Source organism: Rhagoletis zephyria, unplaced genomic scaffold, assembly GCF_001687245.7.
Source record: "Rhagoletis zephyria isolate East Lansing unplaced genomic scaffold, Rhagoletis_zephyria_1.1 Rzeph_scaffold_00067, whole genome shotgun sequence".
Lineage (NCBI taxonomy): Eukaryota > Metazoa > Arthropoda > Insecta > Diptera > Tephritidae > Rhagoletis > Rhagoletis zephyria.
Genome location: NW_016157151.1, coordinates 352,896 through 376,580, shown reverse-complemented (window position 1 = coordinate 376,580; position 23,685 = coordinate 352,896). Strand labels below are relative to the sequence as shown.

General features: G+C 34.0%; 1 protein-coding gene and 1 long non-coding RNA gene across 2 annotated transcripts in view; one reads left to right on the top strand and one right to left on the bottom strand.

The window, feature by feature from the left end:
• The window catches only part of sv (paired box protein shaven), a 432,076-nt gene that overhangs the window by 173,537 nt on the left and 234,854 nt on the right, over window positions 1-23,685 (bottom strand). Inside the window, exon 6 of the mRNA XM_017626900.1 lies at window positions 4,023-4,444. Coding sequence (XP_017482389.1) covers window positions 4,023-4,444 — 422 coding nt within the window. The remainder of the gene's footprint in view (window positions 1-4,022; window positions 4,445-23,685) is intronic.
• The window catches only part of LOC108371372 (uncharacterized), a 90,001-nt gene that overhangs the window by 20,605 nt on the left and 45,711 nt on the right, over window positions 1-23,685 (top strand). The window lies entirely within an intron of this gene.

The following is a 23,685-nucleotide window of genomic DNA, read 5'->3' as shown; positions in this document are numbered from 1 at the left end:
TGTCTCATACTCCATAAACCATTTAAATTCAAATTCCTAACTGTCCTGCAAACTTATAGAACTCTAAAAACTGTCTTCAAAATTTCAAATCTTTAATCAGATATTTTTTATAAATATTTCGAGTATTCTGTTTTGTAGCCCATACAATTTTAGTGTAGTAAAGTGTAATCTTGCATCTTAAACGAAAATATTTAAATAGGAGAATGCCTTCAAGAGCGTGCGTAAAAAGAGTTATAAAAAATCAGCGCGATTAATTATACTAAAATTTAATGGGCTATAGAACTGCATACTTATAAACTCTGATTTAAAATATTGAAGTTTTTATAACAGTTTCTAGAATTCTACTAAATTTCCAACACAGTTAGAAACGTGAATTTATTTGTTTATGTTTAATACTTATGAGCCATCCTTAAATAAAAAATTTACGAAAAATATTTAGCATGAAAACTATTGCGAATATTCAAAATTCTATATTTCTTATGAGATGCCGGAAAGTCCATGTATTGCATTTCAATAAATTTAATGCAATTTAACTCTGAGTTATCACGAAATAATCATTCAATATATCACCGTTTTTCTCATTTTTTGACACGACTTAGTTCAGATTTTTAATTATAGGTATCCCAGAAATACCCATTATACGTAACAAATATAAATTATTTTTAAGAATAACGGTTTTAGAAAATAAAGGAATAATTGACACTTTATGTTCCTAAATTTAAAGCACAGTTTGCGTCAAAAAGTAAATTAGTTCAAAACAAATAGCTCTTGAAACATATAATGAAGTATTTTTATTTACAAAATTGTTTGCGTGCTTATTTAAAGAAAAGGCTCTATACTTATTAGAACCAGCTCAAAACTAACCACATTATTTCTAGCCCGGAGGTGACCCTTTTTGAACTATCTAAGAACTGTTGTTATATGAACTGTATCAGAACCATCTAAGCCAGAGTAAGCTCAGAACAAGTTCAAAAGGTCTGCAGATGGCGACAATTGTCACTTCGTAGGACATCGCCATGTTAAAAAAGACAGTTGCAAGCATTGAGTTGGGATAGATGAAGAACCAGTACCGTCCCTTTTCAGGCTAGCTCAGCGCAAGTTCTGAACCAGTTTGATTTGCTGCAGGGTATGTACATCCAAATAATGAGTTAAGAAAAACATTGCAACTAAAAACCTGCATGTGCACCAACGTACACCCACACACACACATACATATGTAAATACATTCTACACTTGTACACGCAAACATGTAAAGATAGACTAAGTAAAAGTTGTATTGTTATATCTATGTATGATGGAGTCAGTTACACGTGGAACTCTGAAAACAAGTGGTCTTTTTAACATTTGTATATAGCAATGTGATGCTTGTTAGCCAAGGAATGTTACTCTTTTATGATTTAATTTTTTTTACTTTTTTCAATAAAGTCAGCAATTAACCGCTATTTTTTGACTGATATTTTTTTAGTCAAGAGTAAAAGTTAAAACTTGACTTTTATTTTTTCGGTCAAATATAAAAGTTAAAATTTGACTTTTATTTTTTCGGTCAAAAATAAAAGTTAAAAACTGACTTATTTTTCGGTCAAATATAAAAGTTAAAATTTGACTTTTATTTTTTCGGTCAAAAATAAAAGTTAAAAACTGACTTATTTTTCGGTCAAATATAAAAGTTAAAATTTGACTTTTATTTTTTCGGTCAAAAATAAAAGTTAAAAACTGACTTATTTTTCGGTCAAATATAAAAGTTAAAATTTGACTTTTATTTTTTCAGTCAATTGTAAAAGTTAAATCTGTCTTTTATTTTTTCGGTCAAAATAGCAGTTCACATATGCACAATTAGGGATGCAAATGATGCAACGATGTTTTAGAACATGGATAATATCGGTTCAAAATTCAATGTTTGCCATCGATATTTACAATTTTCTAAAATCGCTAAATTGGTGATAAATCGATGTCAGTTTCAACGATGTTTTGAACATCCAATTCAGTGTGACTCCCAATTCTTTTTGATTCAACTTACCCATTATTTAAAAAAAAAATTGTATTACTCACTCAACACTTAAAACGGATTTATTGCTGTAATAGAAAATCCTCATTATGCGGGCTCATAAAATTCCAAAGAACTCAGTCCTGGTAAATTTGGGACCCAGCGACCTAACCATAATATTAATTTTCATTCTACATATGCATGTATTAGCAGAAGGTTAATTAAACACAGGGAAATTGATCCATATGTATGCATTTCCCTCACTGCATAACAGAAGGCCAGGGCTGTTCAGGATGTTCTGGAAATGGTCTGGGATTTGCAGTTGGAATTGCATTTGCAAAGTTTATGCTGGCTGCCATGGCAACCGTGTGCATTTTATTGTTGTGAATTTACAAATACAACGAATATGCAAATGCAGCAGCATATACACAAGATGCTGAACAGCCCTACTGTATTGTTTGGGATTGAAAAAGATTAAATGTATTATAATCACACTATGGCCTAACAAACTGTAAAACATCGGAAACCATCGATGTATCGATGATTTTCTGCCGATGCATTTTGGCATCGATGTTGAGTTCTCCGAGGTATCGAGACATCGATGTATCGACGATCTCCTCAAAATTTGCACAATACAATACAATATGTTTTAATAACAAGTAATTTTTAGCAAAAAAAAACCGACTTCAACTCCCATATAAAAAATATATATATATATATATCTCATGATCCGCTGATCGGATCTTAACCAGATTAGTATGCGACCACCTCTGAGACACTACCTTTCCGATGCAAAAAGAATTATCGAAATCGGTTGACGTGGTCCAAAGTTATGCGGTAACATACATAAAAAAAAAATAAAAAAAAAATATTCCGACGAACTGATAACCTCCTCCTTTTTTGGAAGTCGGTTAAAAACTGCATATCCTTTCAATTGCAGTTTTCTATCTTCTGTTCTGTTCTGTATACTCAGTTTTTTTAATTTAAGCTTTAAGTTATTCACCTTTTTACAGGAATGATTAGGAATTCAATTTAACAATTAATATAGCTGCCAAGTTCTGCTCCGACAAATTGCATCGAAAATCGCTAAGAATAAGCTAAGTGCTGAGAACGCGCGTTCTACACTGACTTGTGTCGCTGGCACCTGATGTATAATTACGGAGACCATCCGTCCTCTATTATACGGGACAGTCCTCTTTTTTTGTCAGTTGTCGTGGTAATTTATTTATTTCATATGGAAATGAGAGTCAAAAATTTTGTACGCCCACGTATGGTAGACATTTTATTTTATTTTATTATATATTGTTTATAAATGAATTATGTTTTCAGTCGTATGTGTGGTCAAAAATATTGTTCTTCGAAAAAAAACATGCAAAATCCAACGGATGTATTAAAAAAAAAATTATTTTTTGTACTGTACAGAGCTAATGATGAGACAATTTCTGTTAAATTTATTTTGCCTCTGGCTGGGCTTTGTTAAAATTCGTTTGTCTCTGGCTGTACGCTCTTAAAATGCGCTTCGCCAGAGTTGATGGTATTTGACAATTTCCACGCTGATTCGTTCTTGGTCGTTCTCAATACTTTACGTTCTCTGGGCACCAGTGAGTCATTCGCAATAGTATGCTCTGAATGCCGTATTATACTAAAGCCAGCCTTTCGACATAAGCTACTGTTCCATACGAACACAGCAAACAAACAAATGCAACAACGATTTCAAGGAACAGGCAACAGTGTTGCCACTTGTTTGGCATATTTAAATAAAGCTGATCTGAAGTTCAACGAAAGCTAAATGGCATTTAGTTAGAGTTAATTAAAACAAGAAATAATACTGATTTACGTGTCTTTCGGACTATCGATAGTGCCCAATAGCAATAGAAAGTGGCGCAAAATAAAAAAAACATCGATAATATCGATGGTGCAATCGATAGTTTTGAATTAGTTGCGCCGGAGTCGCTACATAGCATAAAAGCGTAAATGGACACATGCACCTAAGTACTTATGTTAAGAGATTAGCTGAACGACTCCGTACTAAACTTACCATGATCATCTATCAGTTTTCTTTTAAGGTTATTTCCATGTAGATCTGTGGAGTGGTGTATGCCTAATATACCATTTATGCTATATCCAGTCGACCGGTGTTCAACGCCATTGTGACTGTTATTGCCATTACCAGCAACTCCTGTCCTTGACGCTACTGCGCTAAGTATATTTTGTTGTTGCTGCTGCTGTAAATGTGCTCCTGCGGCAGCACCCGTAGCTGCCGCTGCTGGTGCATGCGCTATAACCGACGTTGTGTTATTTGAGTTGTTGGTACTGTTTTGTGTCTGGTGGCTTACATCATTGCAGTTGCTGTCCACACTGTCTACGGCATTGTGGTTAGAGTTGCCGTTGTTACCAGGTGGTTGTGGTTGTTGATGATGGACATGTTTTGCTTTTTCAGCAGCCTTGTTTCGAACAATCCTAAAATATACATATTTAATTGCGGTGAATCAATAAAACAGCATATTTATCATAATAAACTAAACTAATATCTTTACACTAAGAAAAGAGTTTAGTTACGTCAACTAAATATGTTTCTGTCAACACACGATTCGGTTATAGTTACCTAATTTGGTTATATTTAGTTACCAAGTCATGTGTTGGGAGAAATATATTTAGCTCGATCCTCGATTTTCTTCGACCGACAATCATCTATTTTATACAATATCGATATCATTTTCAAATACGGATTTGTTCCAGTGCTCATCAGAAGTAAACAATTTTATTGGAAGCGTTCGCGCAATTTTTAACATTATTTGTTCTCATGCATTATTTCCTCGAAATTATGTGTAAGCGTTTCAGATTTGTTTAAAAAAAATTTATTAAAAAACTTGAAATCAAAGAAAATAGTTTACTACCTTCGCCTTTTTTTATGAATTATAGTTTTACATACCTTCAAACATGTTCAGGTATAATAAAATTATAGTTTAAAAAACTAAAACCTCCCTATTATAATTGCCATTCGTACTGTCATCAGGTATGTGACTTGAGAATAGAAGTCGCTGCATCTTTTAGGCGCATCAATATTACATAGTTACATCCCGAGCTAATAAAAGGAAGGTAAAAATACGCAACAAACATCGTCGCTGAAATGCAAAAGTCGTAACCCTGCAGAAAAAAATTATCAATTGATAAAAAATAACCAACTTGTAGTTAGCTTTTTTTCTGGATTTCTATAAAGTATATAACTAGTAGTTAGCTACAAAAATCTAACTTGATACTGGTTGAAATGTAATGCAGGAGTTATGCAGACGTGATCGGGAGATTGTTTTCTTTAAACAAGTTTCTATTTAAATATTCTCATAAAAATTTTACTTTGAATACACTTTCTTTCTGCACTTCAAAAGAAAATCGAAACTTGAAACAGTGAATATCTCGAATCATTGATGCTTCGATTATGTGTGCAAGGTAACTATGTGCCGATCATCTACATAGACCGCAATCGATATCGAATATCGATGAATATTGGGCATCCCTACCAAAAGCTTTGACACTTAAATTTAAGATTTTTCCGAAAGTGGATGGATGCACTAAACGGCTCATATAAAAGAAAGTGGCAAAATACGGTTGTTTCCCTCTAACACTCGTAATATTCAACCAATTTAAAGTTCGTTAACAAGATGTTTAATATCTTTTCGATTGCTGCGCTAACTGCTGTGATTAAAGTTTTGCTACCTTTCCATATTTTTGCCTGCCACTTTAATGTTGGTCACCGAGTAATTGAAATTAGCAAGAAACCGCGATATTTTTTGAAGCGTGCTGTGACAGATGATTAGCCATGCCATATTTGAAGATCAGTGGCAAGGTGAGTTCACACTTGTAGCAGGTGTTGCCAATCGGCCCAATGCTGAATATCGTCATCGCCAGCGTCGACGATCGTCAGCGCATCAGTAACATTGCTGACGATGGCCGTATCGTCACTTTTACTGGCGATGACGATATTTAACATAGGGCGGAATATTCATCAATTAAATAGAAAAACCAAACCAAAACGGCAACCGTGGTTGGAATATATTTAAATTCCTAAACTAGCAGAAAAAGTAATTACAGTGGTATAGATAAGAAATTGAGAAAAACAAGCACAACAAATTTGATCCCTTATAGTCTGAGATTGGACTATGTAAACATGTAGATAATTACGGGACGAAGGTGGGTGCTAGGCAAAAAAAATCGATATATCAATGGGCCGTGGCACCTCCCATGCAAACTTAATTTTTCATACTGTATATCTATCAAAGTGCTCATGGAAGATAACTGGAACTCAGTATGCATATACATTAGCGTGCCCATCGATAATGTTTTTTTTTGGAAACTTGAAGACGTTTTTATAAAAAGTTCTATTATTATAAAGATTTTTCAAAGGCCATTTAGAGGTGCGACCTGTCGATTTAAGTCAGAAATACGATTTTGTAGATTTATGAGTTTTTGAATGACTATTTTTTATTCGATTTCAAAGTTCGAATATGGTGTGAGAAGAGGATATATAGGCCTTTAAAATGGGATATAATAATCTATTTTCGGACTTGGCTTGTTGGGATTTTTTATCGGGTAAAATAAAAAAACACATATTTCTCTTATTTTTTTGAATTTTGACTATCGATAATTTCCACAATATCAAAGTATTTAGTACTATCTAAAATGAAACCTATTTTTAAATAAACTGATATATCATTTATTGCAATCACATAAAAATTGTTGAAGTTAGGCGACTTTTCTTAAATACGGCCTTAAATTTATATTGTGTATGTACCGGACTTTCAGATTTTTTGAACAGTGTGGCTAAGGAATTCATCAATATTTATTCAAAATTTATATATACAATCGCTCTTTAGCAAAGAAGTGTGTTTTCAAGAAATTTTAGGAAAATGGGGGTGGCACCGTCCACTTATATGATATATGTGTATTTCAAAAACTATTTGACCGATCTCGTCCAGAAACAAGTACAATAAGTACGATGATTTACGCGAAAAAGGACCGAAATTATTAATTTTTTCATTGTCACTCGAGGAAATCATAATTATCTTTTTTTTTATAACTTTGGGAAGTTTTCAAATAAAATGTTCATATTAGGGGCACTGGACATTGGCATCAAATACAACAGATCTGTGAAGTTTCAAGAGTTTACCACAAAATTACAAAAAAAATGGCAGCCTGCAGAATATCTGTCGCGGCTATTTTGTAACTTTACGATTTTTTTTAATTCTAATTACTTTAGATACTTTAAAATGTTAAAATTAAATGGTGAAAATGTTCTTCTTGCCAAAACGAACGAATCTAGTGTAATAAAACTACTGCCACCAAATGCGTATGGTCCTACGGGGCGAATACGTTACATACACAATACGGGTATACATACGGTGACCATTCATACCGATTTTGGCGGGACAGTACCGATTTTGAGAAAATTGTCCTGCTCAAAAATTTACCACAAAATAAAAAAATGCAAGCCTCCAGAATATCTGTCGCAGCTATTTTGTAACTTTACGTTTTTTTTATTTTAATTACTTTAGATACTTCAAAATGTTAAAATTAAACGGTGAAAATGTAGATTTTTCTCGAGAAAACGTGTCAGCTGATTGTTCTCCCTCATAAACTCTTTTTGCAGGGCTGTCATCTCACAATTTATTATATCGTTGCGAAATAAAATTAAACACCAAGAAAATTGAGAAAAACGTTATTATTCACATGAAATTTATTTAAGATATATATATATGTACATTAGCGTGGGCCGAAAATCCGCTTTTTTAGAATTTTGATTGGTAATAGCAAAAATATGGTTCATTATGCTCCAAAAACAATCTGTAAAATACGAAAATTTTTGGTCAATATCTTAGGCTCGCCCAAGTCCACCAAAGTTCAATGTAATAATAAAAATTAATAAACACATTAATTAATATTTTTTGTAGAGAATCGAAGTACGCTAAAAAAACTTTTTTAGCACTTGAACTTTGATAGACTTGGGCGAGAATAAGATATTTACCAAAAATTCTCACCATTCACACAGATTATTTTTAGAGCATAATAAATCATATTTTTGCTATTACCAATCAAAATTCTAAAAAAGTGGATTTTCGGCCCACGCTAACGTACATATATGTGCAGAAATAAAGCTGCGGACACCAGTTTCTTCAAATGTACGTCTCGTTATTTCTAAATAACACTAACATGAATTAGAGTAAATCAACCCCTTAACTCTAGTTTTTATGCAGCTTTTGCTAGAGAAGAACCGCCAATCTGTTCAGGTTATACAGATTGTGAACTAAATGTGTGGTATTCAAAGGAATGAAAGACACCAAAAATTTCATCCACCACTTCTTATTTACTGCGTCTGCGTACATATGTATGTATGCATGTGCCTATATGGATATACACATTTATTACTTACTACGCTTACAAAAATATGCTCATTGATGGTTGGGTGAATACGGGCTAATGGGAAATTAGTAGGCGGTTACTTACGTTACATTTTAAACCACTTATTTTGTCGCCTCGAATCACGTTGAGATCAGAATTCATATTTCCACAAATTTATATACACACGTAGTGTATAAATACACATACTGGAGCATTGCAAATATATCCCAATGGGCAAAGTATAATGGATGTAACGCTTTTCTTTTGAGTTTTAGATTCTGATACTAATTAATAAGGGTATTCATTAAACGTTAAAAATGCATTATAAACCGTATAAACTTATAATTGTGTAAACCTTATAAGTTAACTGTTAAAATTTGTATGGAAACTCGTTTACACATTTCTGATAAATTTCTCCAGCGATTTCACTGAATAAACTTGATAGGCTGAAGCCAATGTAACTCTGTCGCATCCCTACTATTATGAATATAAATTTTGTTTTAAACATTCAAATCATTCAAACTCATTTCGGTAAAAGATTTTTTCTACAAACAAGTTTGTTCGTATTGTAATAGGAGCGCAGCAATACATACATACATATCGTCGTTTAAAGTGCAAAACCGCGTATCAACAAAATGCAAAACCGCGTATTTGAAGTTGTAGAAATTATTTTCTAGAGAGTAAAAACACTCATATTTCAAATTGGTTCTCTCTTTTATAAAGAAATCGCATTTCTGGATAGTATATTTCAGGACGAATGGATAAGGATTGAGCAAAGAGCTTGTGTGAGCAAATCCAATTTTTGGCAGCTAATGTCAGTTACGCGGGTTTGCAGAATGACGATACGCGGTTTTGTACTTTAAACGACGATATGTGTGTTTGTACATATGTGCATATAATATTTTTGGATAGTCATACAAAAAATTGTAATATATTTTAATTCAATTTATTCTCACTTTGTTTGAATATTGTAATGTCGACACATATATCAGAAAAAGAATTCGCTCAAATTCAAAAAAATTTAACCCAAAATCATTCATTTGTTTTGTATATGAATAATTCATAAGCCGTTTTGAATTAATTCTAGTATACACCTATTTTCTAACCGATGGGAGAAATAAAAACCGATTTGAAAATAAATTCGAGTTAATAGACTTTTGAATTTCTGAACGTATTGGTTTATGCATCCGTTTTGAGTTACAGCTAACTGGGTTAAAGCGCTTTATGTGTCGGTATAAACAAGGTATATATCGCTCATTTACTTCAATGGTGTCATAATCCAAAAATTACATATATTTAGCTAAGTATGTATACAGAAATTACCACTACCTCTTCTTCTATGTTGTGTAAAAATGTCATACCTGTATCGATTACCAGTATCTCACTAGAAGAAAATACGTGTTCATTATTACTATGGGAGTTTTTGTAAATTTAAAGCTTTAAAGCCGTTTTTCTCGAGTTTCTTTTTTTGAGTTATGACACTATTGAAGTAAATGAGCTATATTATACAAATGCGTTTTAAGTGATGATTTTTTATCAAAAGTTGCACTCGTACCTCAATGGGTTAATTTGTTTGTTTACTGTTTTTTGACATTACGGGTCTTCCCTTAAACTCGTAAAAGCCTCGTTAACCTTGTAAATTTACGAGCCTCGTAAAATAACTGTCTAAATTTAATGCGCAAACGACTTCGTAAACTTCAGTGTTGCCGAGGGGCCGAAATGTTTATACTAAAATGTATGATAAAATAATAAAAATAAATGAAAAAAATAATACGCGAATAAAACGAACGAATTTCATCCACTAACTGTATTGACTTAGTTTTTCTGCTAATTTTCGGCATTTTGAATTGTATTTTAGCCAAGAGTGATTGAGACAAGATGGCGGCATGTTACGGAAAATACTACGAAACAAAAATTGCTTCACAATATCCTGGTTGATCTGTCAAACAGTCACTTAACGCACCTGTATACATCACACACAAAGGGGGTCTTCCCATAAACTTGCCGAGTTTTACACGGTTTAAGACTTTACGAGTTTAAAGGAATCCTCTAATTATAGTTACTTAGCTACAAAAGAGTACGAGCTGGTTGCACTTCTACATTGCTGAATATGCCTTGCGAGGGGCGACCGCTATTAGATTAGCGAAGTCGGAAAAATATCGACGCATCGAAAATATCGATGTTTTGCTTCGATGCATCGAAAATTTTAGACTCGATGTATAAATAGTCGATGTAGTGATGCATCGATGCACCGATCTTTTTTGAAAACTGCCATCTCTAGTACATTGAACCGTCATTGCAGTTTTTCAATTGTACAAAAAAAGATTATATCAAAAAATAAAACTAACCCCAAAAAATACTAATTAAAAAAAATTAAAAATCCTCCGCGCCCGCAGACGATTCGAACCCGCATATCTCGACCGGCATCCTAATGTTTTATTTCTAAACCTCACCAGATTGTAATGCCAAATCTGCGTAACCACAGTTAGATACTAGTTTTCAACTATGTTGCGAAAATTAGACTTCTCTTCTAGTGCGGTTTAGAAATAGAAGAGACTGATGCTTTGGAATGCACCCTTTGTTTTCACCACACATTTCTGGTGAACTTTTTGAGACTCCCTCCTGCTGAATACCCAAATCATCTCAAGTCACAAAAATTGCCACTAATTGCTAGTTTCAAATTTAGTGACTTGAGAACAAAACCAACATGTTAAAACTTGTCAAGATGCTTCCACGAACGCTATTAAAAAATTTACGCAGCAAAAACGGTATGTATGCAGTATTTTAGAAAAAATGCAACCTTACCCGGCGTTTACATGAGACAATTTCGCCAGGACAATAGCAATACATTCCAGTGTGACCACTTTGTGAGTAATTCTTCAAAACGTGAGGAATTTCGGGTGCGCTTGAGTATTTTTTGAGGATTTTTATTTTGAGGAATATTTGAGGAATTTTCTCTCGATATATTTGCAGATAACAAATGCGACCATGCATTACACAACAGAGTTGTTAAATCGCTCTGCAAATTTTTGAACAAAAGGCCTTCCGAAGTTTTATACAGAGCAAAATACACCACAGAAACGGCTTGTCAAACATTCTTCAAACCTACTTTTTCCATTTCGTCATACACCATGCAAACATGAGTCATTCAAGCAAAGTATTTTAGTTTTTTTCCGGTTCACAATGTAAAATGAATTTGGTTTTCTTTGATTTTTCCCTCTTGCGTCCTCATTCGGTGAAAATTCAGTTAAAAATGAGGCGATTTTACCATACACAACGTCAGCTGTTTGATCAAACGTATACATGGCGGCCAAAAAATCACGAAATTTTTATTTTTGTTCACATTTCCCTCAAACGGCTTGTCAAACCTTCAAACACCCCCGTGCACAACATCAATAGCTTTAAGCAAAGGGATATTTCACTTGGTTTGGCGAGAGCGGTTTGATCAAACGTATACATGGCGGCCAAAAAATCAAAAAAATTTTATTTTTGTTCACATTTCCCTCAAACGGCTAGTCAAACCTTCAAACACCCCCGTGCACAACATAAATAGCTTTAAGCAAAGGGATATTTCGCTTGGTTTGTCAAGCCGCTTGTGTGGTGTTTTTCGCTCTTAAGCACATCTGCATTTGGTGTTAAATATTCAAAATGTTATCGATAATTTTTTTCATTCCATCGTTATATTTTGAACTTGCAAATTCTCGATAACGAATGGGTAGAGCACGCATTGCTCGATCATAAGAATATTCATATTGATTCTTCAGTAGATCCAGAAAATTATAGGAAAAAAGTGTTTGAATTAAAAGATTCTTCAGGTTCATATACATAAGTTTTCCAATTAAAAAAAAAAGTATATCTGCATTACTAATATAGCCCTTTTCTAATTCTTCAGTAGAATGTATATTTAGTAGTTTAAAAATCTAGAGGACTGACATTGAGCACTGATATAGTTGCAGCAATATTATATACAAAGCAAGGCACACGAAATAACGGTGATACTTGGTTTGAGAACAAGAACAAATGTGCCAATTTAATTGGAGAATGTAATTAATTTTTATACAAGTACCTGTAAATAGTACACAATACTCATATCTGTAATAAGAAAATTTTGAGTAATTTGTTCGGATTTTGAGGATTTTTCATTTGTTTTTGAGGAATTTGTTAATATTTTTGTGGCAACACTGATACATGCACACTTTTTCACTAATACACACACACAAAGACCATTGTCTTCGTCACTCTCTTTGATTATTCGAAGACAGTGAATTGGAAGTAGATTGGACATGAGTCATGGTAGTATTTAGTGATATATTCGGCAATTTACAAACCCAAACAATTGTGAGAGGTGCCGAATTAAGATCTTAGCTAGTATAGTTTGAATACCGTTGATGTATTTTTGTAAAGTATTTTATCGAGGATATTAAATTGAAATCACTGTTGGTACTGCATGTAGTAATATGGATGTGCGGAGTTTTTAAATTTTTTTAGAACTTATTTTTCAAGTTTTGGTGTTTAATTAATGAATATTTAATAAACAAAAGGAAATTGTCAATACTGAGGATCAAAAGGGGGTCCGACACTGCATGTATCAAAACAATATTAATTAGTATTTACCAAGCCCAGAGAATCCTTCAACTAAATTAACGATTTGGCTGAGCATGTACATATGTATGTACATACATACATATGTATACGCAACTGATGAATCTATAGATACATGCATGCGTAAGTACATATGTGCCTATTTAGCCATGATATTCTTAATATCATTATTTTTTGTTTTGTCTCACAAAAGTCAATTTTCTACAACCATATGTTAGCCTCTTCACTAAAAGCCAAGGGGATTAATTCAACTGGAACAAAATTGAATTATCTCAACACAAACTCTTTATTTAAAAGTATGAATTTTTTGCTGAGAAATACAATGAATCGAATACGCCAAATTGAGACATATGTTTACCACTGTCACTTTTGAGTACAATAAAAATGAGAGTGCACAGAAAATGCAATCAGTGCGCAGAAAATACTACCACTTTATTGAATGTCCCAGAGGGGAAATCTTTCAACTGGTATATAGTATAGAAATTGCTTTCTCAAGTGGAAATTGATTGCTTGTTTTTCTTTTTTTTTGATAAAGAGGTCTTTGCTAAAAATAAAAAGGCCGTACACAATTAAAATAAGTCTTTGTAAAGAATAGTTTATCAATTACGTAATATAATTAATTTCATATAAAGTGTAGTCGAGACGGAATTTCCGACGGAGCGAACACCGCGAAGGAGTGAACATCAGCAGTTTTACATATGTATGTACATATGAAACTCAACATTGCGCGTTTGACAGAAAACACGAAAAATTATTTCCTACCTCATGGTAATCACATCTATGTGGTAAGGAGACTTTACCTTAGATTCTTTAAACAAATTACAACATTTTGGTGCAGCTTGTCCTGAAAGGTAAATAAATGGTCTGTGAACATTTTTATACCCCAGCGCACTTGTGCATAACTTTGTCCACATAACGATTGTTTGTAGCAGCATAAAGGGACCGATATAGATATAGACATAATATGTCTGCACACGGTCCCCAAAAAGGGGCATAACACAAAAAAAAATTTTGTAGATTTTTTTGCATAAATCAATTCGTAGGATTTTCTACTGTTATACTTTATGTGACCAACTATTTCATAGCTCAAAGGAGTATAAAAGTAATGAGAAAATGGTAAAAGCAGAATATACAAAAACGGTAACAGTTTGCCAATTCAACAAATAAATATTATTAATTTAAGATCTATGCTGTTTATTATTATTATTCTAAAACAAGGTGTTCTACTAGACCTGGCGTTCTGAAACCTTGCACGAACATTTCAGATTTAAAAATCATTAGACCACTTTTGAAATATTTGCATGGAAATTTATTTAAAGTTTTACGTTTACTGCGGAGCGCTCTGAATATGGAGTAAAAAAGGACGCCCACAGCAACACCTTGAAAGAGCGTTTTCGGAGCACTCCGAATATGGAGTGAAAAGGGGATTCCCACCAGGGTAGCCAACTCATTTTTGTAAATTCCCCGATTTCGACAATGAAATCCACCGATTTTGCCCGAAATTTCGTCAGTTTCCTTACTCATAGATATCTCCTTATTTACAAAAAAATGTATGTCTTTTGATATATTGATGGTATTTCTGTTTATTTTATTTTTAAATGTAATTCATTTATGTTTTATAAACCAAACCAAACGTTGATAAAGTTAGTTAACTAATAAAGAATAAAAAATGTACATATATATGTAATATTTACATACACACAGTGGTCGAAAAAAATTTAGTCGACCCAAATTTTGACCAATTTTCACAATTATTTTTTTTTTGTTTTTTAATTTGAGTTGTTTTTTTTAATATAGTTCATTTTTTAACAAAACTTTAAGTTTATTTCTATTTTTGCCGCCCAGCGGGGGCGGCACATTGTTGATTGTAATAATTTCTATTATTTTCACAAGTTTGCAAATGCTTTTAACCAATTTTTATTTCCAGCAAATATACACACAGGCACGTACCAAACAATACAATTTTTATTGCACAGAAAAGAGGAGCACTGGCTGCCAGGGCCTACCTACGGCTCGCTGGTATGAAACATAGTATTATGTAAATAATAAACTTTTAGATATAGAAGTATAAGAAACTACTAAATTGAAATTAGTGTGATTGGTAATAATACATAACTTAGTTCTAAAGATTTAAAACTAAATTACTTTTCGAAGATCCGTTAGAGTTAGGTACGTAGCTATGTATTTTCTCAATGTTTTCGGGCAAAGTGGTTTTTAAAAAATCAATAGGGTTGCCGAAGTTGAATATGTTGCTTCTGATGGAGGAAAACTGAGGACATTCGCTCAGTATATGCGTGATGGAAAGAGTTGCCGCAGGACAATATTGACAGGATGGGGGGCTGGTACCAGATAGCCTATATGAATGTTTGGCTATGGTATGCCTTAAGTGTAGTCGAACGAAGGCTTTAACATTGCTGCATCGGCATAATGATGGGTACAAATGAAAATATTTTCATGAAAATTTCCAAAGCAAAATGACAGTTAACGGAAACCGTCCTCAGCTGTAATTGTGCTTAGCTCACTCATTTCTAGTATAATATAGTGCAAGTTTCAAGTGGCTAAAATTTTTCGTTTTAGAATATTTCCCGAAGGCGGACTACATTAAAATAAATTGTGTTTATTCGTTATATGAAAGGAAATGCCGCAAGGAAATTTCTAAAACATCAACGGTGGTTTGCATAATTTGCAGGGTTGCATAATCGGTACTTTTAGTTGCAGTTGGATTTTTTATGCAACTTTTTTTAACTCATTATGAAATTATGAAAACATTAGTTAACATCTAATTCCTCACAACAGTTCGTCCCCCTATTCCCACGTAAAGTGAAATTCCCCACAAAAAACGGTCCTTTTCCCGATTCCCCACGCAAACTGAAATTCCCCTCAAATCGGGGAATTCCCCACGAGTTGGCTTCCCTTACTCCCACGTTAACTCCTCCTCCTGTTTTCGGAGCGCTTCGAAAATGGAGTGATAAGGGGGTTAACGTTTTTTTTTTGTTATCTTGTTTTTTATCTAGTCTGTGAATTGAAAAAAATTCTATCAAGAAGAAACTGATCGTCGTTTCCGAATATTCCTGAAAAGGGACACCGCATAAAAAGCTGTTGACGTTATGGCAGTTTCAAATGCATTTAGATGTAAACAATAATGCATAAAATCTTTCTTTTGTCTAGCTTTAGAACTTTTCAGATGTATTTAATAGAAAATATGCTGGATCTAGCAAAGAATTCCATAGAGCGGGCGCAAAATGGTTCCAAACCTAAAAGGAACGTATTTTAAACAAGATAAAAAATATGTATCATATGTTTAAAAAGCAGCTGTTCAAAACGCACTAGGAAACAGTTTGCAAGTTTATTTTACTTCGTTTTAATAAAACAAAAGGAGTGCATCGTTATCAAGAAGAATGTAAGTATTTGTGCATGCATTTGAAGATGTGTGTTTATGTATATACAGTGGTTGCAAGTTTCTGCTAGTTTTCGTTTCTTTACTTTTTCCTCTTTCGATCTCTTTGTGCGTAAAATTCTACTCTTCGCCAATCTGCTACCAACAGCTGTAAAAAGTTAAGAAACACGCCTAATGTTTACTATACCATCGATACCGTCGTTTCTGAATATCCACAGGAGCAAGTAAGATTCGCCACAAAATTTGTAAACTCTATAACACCTTCTAATTTTTCTTGATTAAGTAGCCATTTATGATGTATTTTGTCAGTTAGAGAAGTGAAGTGATTGAAAGTCATAATTTATGTGTTGATATATGAGTACCTTTCTTAACTGAGATGACTAACCTTTTAAAATTTTTCGAAACAGTTAAAGAAATTTCAACTTATTAGAACAAAAACAACATTTATGTATGTGTAATTTGTTGTTGATTGTCTTCTCTAAAGTGTCAAAAACTGCTCTGATTTTGAGTAACAATTAAAAATTAAATTTGGGAAAACATTGGTGCGATTTTTTTCTTAGTGAATTTTGTTTGCTTCTCGAAGCATTTATCAATCATACGCAAGGCCCAGTAATCAGCGTTTGTGCTGCGGAGTTAGGTGAACGCTCCAAACGTGGCTTTTCAATCGCTTGTTATGTATGGGAAAAGGTTTCACATGCAAAAAGATTTTGAAAATTTATATTTTTTGTGAGAAAAAATTGAAAATATTTGACTTCTTAGAGACCGAATAATTTGAAAGTAAGTCAAATCAGCAGCTTTACCTGTTCAATGTGCCTTGGGTAGTACATAACATTGCAAAGAAGTACATTTGACTGTACTTCGAAGTACGAAGTACAACGGCTCAAAAAGAAGTACTGTACTTCCGAAAGAAGTACGGTTGGTCACATTAGTTATACTTGTTTTTGTATCAATTGCGTTGAATCTGTACAATCCACAAGCAGTTATATTTCTGGATCAGGTTTTTGAGTTATGCCTCTTTTAAAGACGGTGTGCAATATAAATATAGTATGTATACCAAGATGCTCAGAATTAGAAAATACATTAACTAACCTGTGACTGTCTGTCGTCCGTCTGTGCAGAGAAATACGAGATTTGCGATAAATAAGTAAATGATTTGCTCAAAATTTATGTTTGGAATAATTTTTTAGCGCGAAATATGATTATAATAGATTTTTGGAAAATAGGCGTGAAAATTTCTGAAATCGTCCACCTTTCATATAACGTTAAATTTCAGAAATGGGTAACTTTTATATTTGAAAATATAAGGACACTAGCAAATGCCCGCTTGCTTCGCGGGCCTTCTTCGCCTAATAAGATCTTTGTTCCTTCTTGGAGAGATGTGGTCGAATCTTTCCTTGTCAATTCGCCACTTTTACAATTCGTCTTAACATTTATGAATGGGTTCCTTTGAGTCTTACTGCTGTAATAACGGCCGCCTCGAGCAAGTTCGTCAATCGGAGGTAGATGCAAGATCACGCTTACACAGTGTTACGGTCTTTATAGGCATCCTTGATTTAGCCATCTGAAAAGTAAATTCGTTAAGATAAATAAACCCCGTGGGGATTTCTACATATTTCGGGTGCAGCGTCATCCATTGGGTCCATTTTCTGCAAAACCTTTGCTTGTCATGAAATGAATACGAATTATGAATTCCAATCAGATTTTATAAAAAATACGGATTTTATAAATACCTAAACTCCAGCGGGTCCATTTTTAGCAAAGAAATTCTTCATCATACAGGTAGTCACGCCGCGAATTTGAACGAAATCTATTAATAAATACGACTTTTATTAGTAACTCTACTCCAGCGCCACCAGCGTGTTTTCTAGTAGCCTATAATAGGACATCCGACAAATTGACTGGGCTCTATTGAGTGGTTTTTGAGTTTAGTCCGAAAAACGGAAATGGCTATAATTTTGTGTATGTAATCTTCCTTATCCTGAGTTTCGCCCGAAAAAAAATTCACTCGAAAATTTTGATTCCCACATAGTAAGTAGATGGGAACCAAAAGCGAAAAGTGAACCGGATCAGGGAAGATAAAACTCATGATAAGGCTGAATATGTTTCGAATGAAAAACAAGTAAGAAAGTCTAAGTTCGGGCGGAGCCGAACATTAAATACCCGGCGCAGGTGCTAAGTATATGATTTTCACCTTTCCGAGAGCTACAGCTAGATGGTAAGCCGGGGTGTATAAATTTTGAGTAAATTAGCGTCCTTAAATTTCGAAATATTGAAGTTTCAAGCACTCCTGAAATTTGCCGTTATATGAAAAGTGGTAGTAATTTTAATCTGATTCCAATAATTTTCAACGTTTTGCAAGCACAATAATCACACCGAGCTTGGTACAAATTGGTATAACGGTTACCAAGATACATATATGTGATCATAAGTGGGCGGTGCCACGCCCATTTTCCAAAATTTTATCATAAGCGTATTTCTTGGTAAAGAATTGTTGCAATCATCAATTTTGAGTAAATTAGCTTTAATATTTATTGATTTAACGAAGATTCCGTATTTCCCCAAATTACCGTTATATGGGAGGTAGGCGTGGTTATCGTCCGATTTTAACATTTGGTATGCTGTAGCAAGACTAACAACTGTGCCAAGTTTGGAAGAAATTGGTGCAGCGGTTACCAAGATATACACATGCATCCATAACTGGGCGTGGCTACGCCCATTTTCCAAAAATGTATAATATTCTTATTTTTCGTCTGAAAGTTATTGTAAATATCAATTTTGAGTGAATTATCTTCGCTTAATCGATTTCTCTTTTCATTCTGATCATTTATGTATACATTTGTCTATATCTATCTCGATTCTTTTGGCCTGTTACAAACAACCGTTATGTAAACAAAGTTATAATACCCTTGTGCACAAGTGCGCTCGGGTTTAAAAATCATCATGCAAGTAATAAACGTTTCGAATCTGTATTAATAAAATAGGTTCATAAATACGACTTTTATAAATAACTCGACTCCAGCACCACCTAGCGGGTCCGTTTTTCGCAAGTGCTTTTTTCAACATGCTTACGAAATCGGTTCATAAATACAACTTTTATAAATAACTCGCCTCACGCATCACCTAGCGGCTCCGTTTTTGGTAAAATTATTTTCCATTATGCTGAAACTATACCTTTTGAATTTCAACGAAATCGGTTCATAAATACGACTTTTATAAATAACTCGCCTCACGCATCACCTAGCGGCTCCGTTTTTGGTAAAATTATTTTCCATTATGCTGAAACTATACCTTTTGAATTTCAACGAAATCGGTTCATAAATACGACTTTTATAAATAACTCGACTCCCACGCCACCCAGCGGGTCTATTTTTGGTAAACGTATTTCCCAACATGGAGGTAGCACACGTTTTAAGTTTAAACGAAATCGGTTCCTATATACGGTTTTTATAAATAACTAGACCCCAGCGCCACCTACCGAGTTTTCTGGTAGCCTATAATAGGACCATATATGCAAGGTATAACCTCTGAAAATTTGACTGAAATCCATGCAGTAGTTTTTGAGTTAACTCCGAACAACGAAAACGGCTATTATTTTATATATATGCTAGCCAATGCCCTCTTGTTTCGCGGCGCCTAATAAGATCTTTTGCGTTGGCCAATACAAAAATAGCGTTTAAAAGCAAATCGGTCTGCAAAGTAAACATTTTTAGTTTAAATTGAAACGAATAAAGAGCAGAATCCTCCTCACACATAGGCCAAGAATAGTAGCGCTGTGATACCATATGGAATACTAATCCCTTTCGATGTCATGAATTTTATCGATGGTCTTATTTCCACCTGTGAGATCTCTGCCAAGCATGCGTAATATTTTTCTATGATCTTGCAACTTCAACATTGGTCCGATGTACCATGTAAGCCAATAAAAGTAAAGTTATAAGTAAACTCAGGAGCACAGATGAGCGTTTTCAGTTATAGGAGGGCCAAGAGTCCTCGCTGTAACACAGGATGAAAAGTTTTCCCGTTAAAATGAAGCCATTGATATACGTACATACTGTGTTCCTTTTTTACGGATGTGGTCGAATCTTTCCTTGTCAATTTGCCACATTTACAATTTACCTTAATATTTATGAACTGGTTTCTTTGAGTCTTACTGCTGTACTAACGGCCGCCCCGAGCAATTTCGTCAATCGGAAGTAGGTGCAAGATCGCATTTAAGGTGTATGAGGACGTCAGGCAAAGGTGCGCTTACACAATGTTGCGGTCTTTACATGCATACTTAAATGAATCCTCCATTTACCCATATGAAAAGTAAATGCGTCTAAGATGAATATAGGGCCAAAACAGACCAAACCCCGTGTGGTTTTCTATATATTTCGGCTGCAGCGTAATCCATTAGGTCCCTTTTCTGCAAAACCACTGCTCGTCATGAAACGAATACGCATTATGAATTTCAATCAGATTTTATAAAATATAGCGGGTTCATTTTTAGGAAACGAATTTTTCATCATGCGGGTAGCTCATTTTGCGAATTTGAACGAAATCGGTTAATAAATACGACTTTTATAAGTAACTATACTCCGGCGCTACCAGCGTGTTGTCTAGTAGGCTATAATTTGACTGGCTTTTGAGTTTAGTCCGAACAACGAAAACGGCTATCATTTTATGTATGTATGCACATGTATATATACGAATGAAAAATTACATTAAAAAAATCGGTTCATAAATAAAGCTTTTATCGGGTCCATTTTTCGCAAATGCTTCTTTCTTCATGCAGGCAGCTTATACTTTGAATTTGAACGAAATCGGTTCATAAATACGACTTTTATAAATAACTCGACTCCCGCGCCACCTAGCGGGTATTGTTTTAGTAAACATATTTTCCATCATACTGGTAGCTTACATTTTGAATTTAAAATAAATCGGTTCATAAATACAATTTTTATAAATAACTCGACTCCACCGACACCTAGCGGGTCTATTTTTCGCATACGTGTTTCACATTATGGACGTAGCACATGTTTCGAATTTGAACGAAATCGGTTTATAAATACGACTTTTCTAAATAACTCGACCCCAGCGCCACCTAGCGAGTTTTCTGGTAGCCTATAATAGGACCATGTATGCAAGGTATAACCTCTGAAAATTTGTCTGAAATCTATGCAGTAGTTCTTCAGTTAACTCTGACCAAAGAAAACGGCTATTATTATTATTATTACCTTCCTTTTATTAGCTCGGGATGTAACTATGTAATATTGATGCGCCTAAAAATGCAGCGATTTCTATTCTCAAGTTACATACCTGATGACAGTATGAATGGCAATTATAATAGGTAGGTTTTAGTTTTTTAAACTATAATTTTATTTTATATATATAGACTAGCCAATGCTCCTCATACATATGCCAAGAATAGTAGCGCTGTGATACCATATGGAATACTAATCCCTTTCGATGTCATGAGTTTTACCGATGGTCTTATTTCCACCTGTGAGATCTCTGCTAAGCGTGCGTAATATTCTTCTATGATCTTGCAACTTCAACATTGGTCCGATGTAACATGTAAGCCAATAAAAGTCCTTATAAGGAAACTAAAGAACACAGATGAGCGTTTACAGTTACGGGAGGGCCAAGAATCCTGCCGCCCCCCACAGGATGAAAATTTTTCCCGTACATTTACTAAATGAGTCGAGTGATCTCTTAAATATCGTTCAAATGAAGCCATTGATATACCTACTGTGTTCCCTTTTTTACGGATGTGGTCGAATCTTTCAATTTCCTTAATATTTATGAACTGGTTTCTTTGAGCCTTACTGCTGTACTAACGTCCGCCCCGAGCAATTTCGACAATCGGAGGTAGGTGCAAGATCGCATTTAGGGTGTATGAGGGCGTCAGACAAAGGTGCGCCTTCACAATGTTGCGGTCTTTACATGCATACTTAAACGAATCCTCCATTTAGCCAGACCAAACCCCGTGTGAGTTTCTATATATTTCGGCTGCAGCGCAAGAATGAAAAAAAACATCATGAAAGTAATAAATGTTTCGAATTTGCATTAACAAAATCCGTTCATAAATAGGGCTTTTATCGGGTCCGTTTTTCGCAAATGCTTTTTTCATCATACAGGTAGCTTATACTTTGAATTTCAACGAAATCGGTTGATGAATACGACTTTTATAAATAACTCGACTCCCGCGCCACGCAGCGGGTTTTTTTTTCGCAATCGTAGTTCTCATCATGGAGGTAGCACACGTTTTGAATTTGAACGAAATCGGTTCATAAATACGACTTTTATAAATAACTCGACCACCAGCGCCACCTATTGAGTTTTCTGGTAGGTATAATAGAACCATATATGCAAGCTATAACCTCAGAAAATTTGACTCAAATCTATGTAGTAGTCTTTGAGTTAACTCCGAACAACGAAAACGGGAAAATTAGAAAATTAGGGAAATTGGGGAAATTAGTATTGTATTGATATAACAATGTTTGAGAATTTTAAATTGTTTGAAAATTTTGAAAACATCAACGTCCAAAAATTTTTTTTAACTTCAAGAATTACGACAATTTTTTAAATTTTCAAAAAAGACGAAATATGAAAACGTTTTCAACATTCGAAAACTTTTAATTTCGTTTGATCAATTGTGTATATTCGACAATTTCACTTAAAAAAACTTTGTTAGAATTCCTACAATTCTTAAAATTTTTGAAAAATAAAAATTTTCTATAAATCTAGTATTCGTCATTATATTGAACTAGCTTATACCCGCGGGTTTCACCCCGCCCTTTTATACAAATATGAAAAATAATTTAATGATGTTAGATTTTATTTCTGTGCCCATTTCGTTATAGCTCGTTATTTTTTAAGCGAGTTAAGGTATTTAGGCCGTTTAAAACTATGAAATTATAAAATCTCGTCTGCGCGCTAGGCATACGAAAGATATCAATCCCTCTAAGTTTACCTTAAAATGGTTCCAGGTATACGACGCGTGAACGTGTAACCTTCTTGGAGGTGCCACGGCGGGTTCTAATATTTCCAACTCAAATTTAGTAACCTGGCCTTGATAAAATACCACTTCTCATTACTGTAGCAAATGCCTCAAGAGAGCTTTAGATTATAAGGCCGAACCCGGCTCTCCCTTTTCCATTTAATGAAATTTATTCTGTCAGTACGGCACTTATAAAATAAATCTCCATAACAAATTTAAAATACTTCGTTAGATTTTCTAACCTTCCAGAGATATATATTAAGAAGTTTTTAGTTTGTATGGGAGACGTCATGCCTTCTTTTTTAATAACTCACATTTTTTCCATGA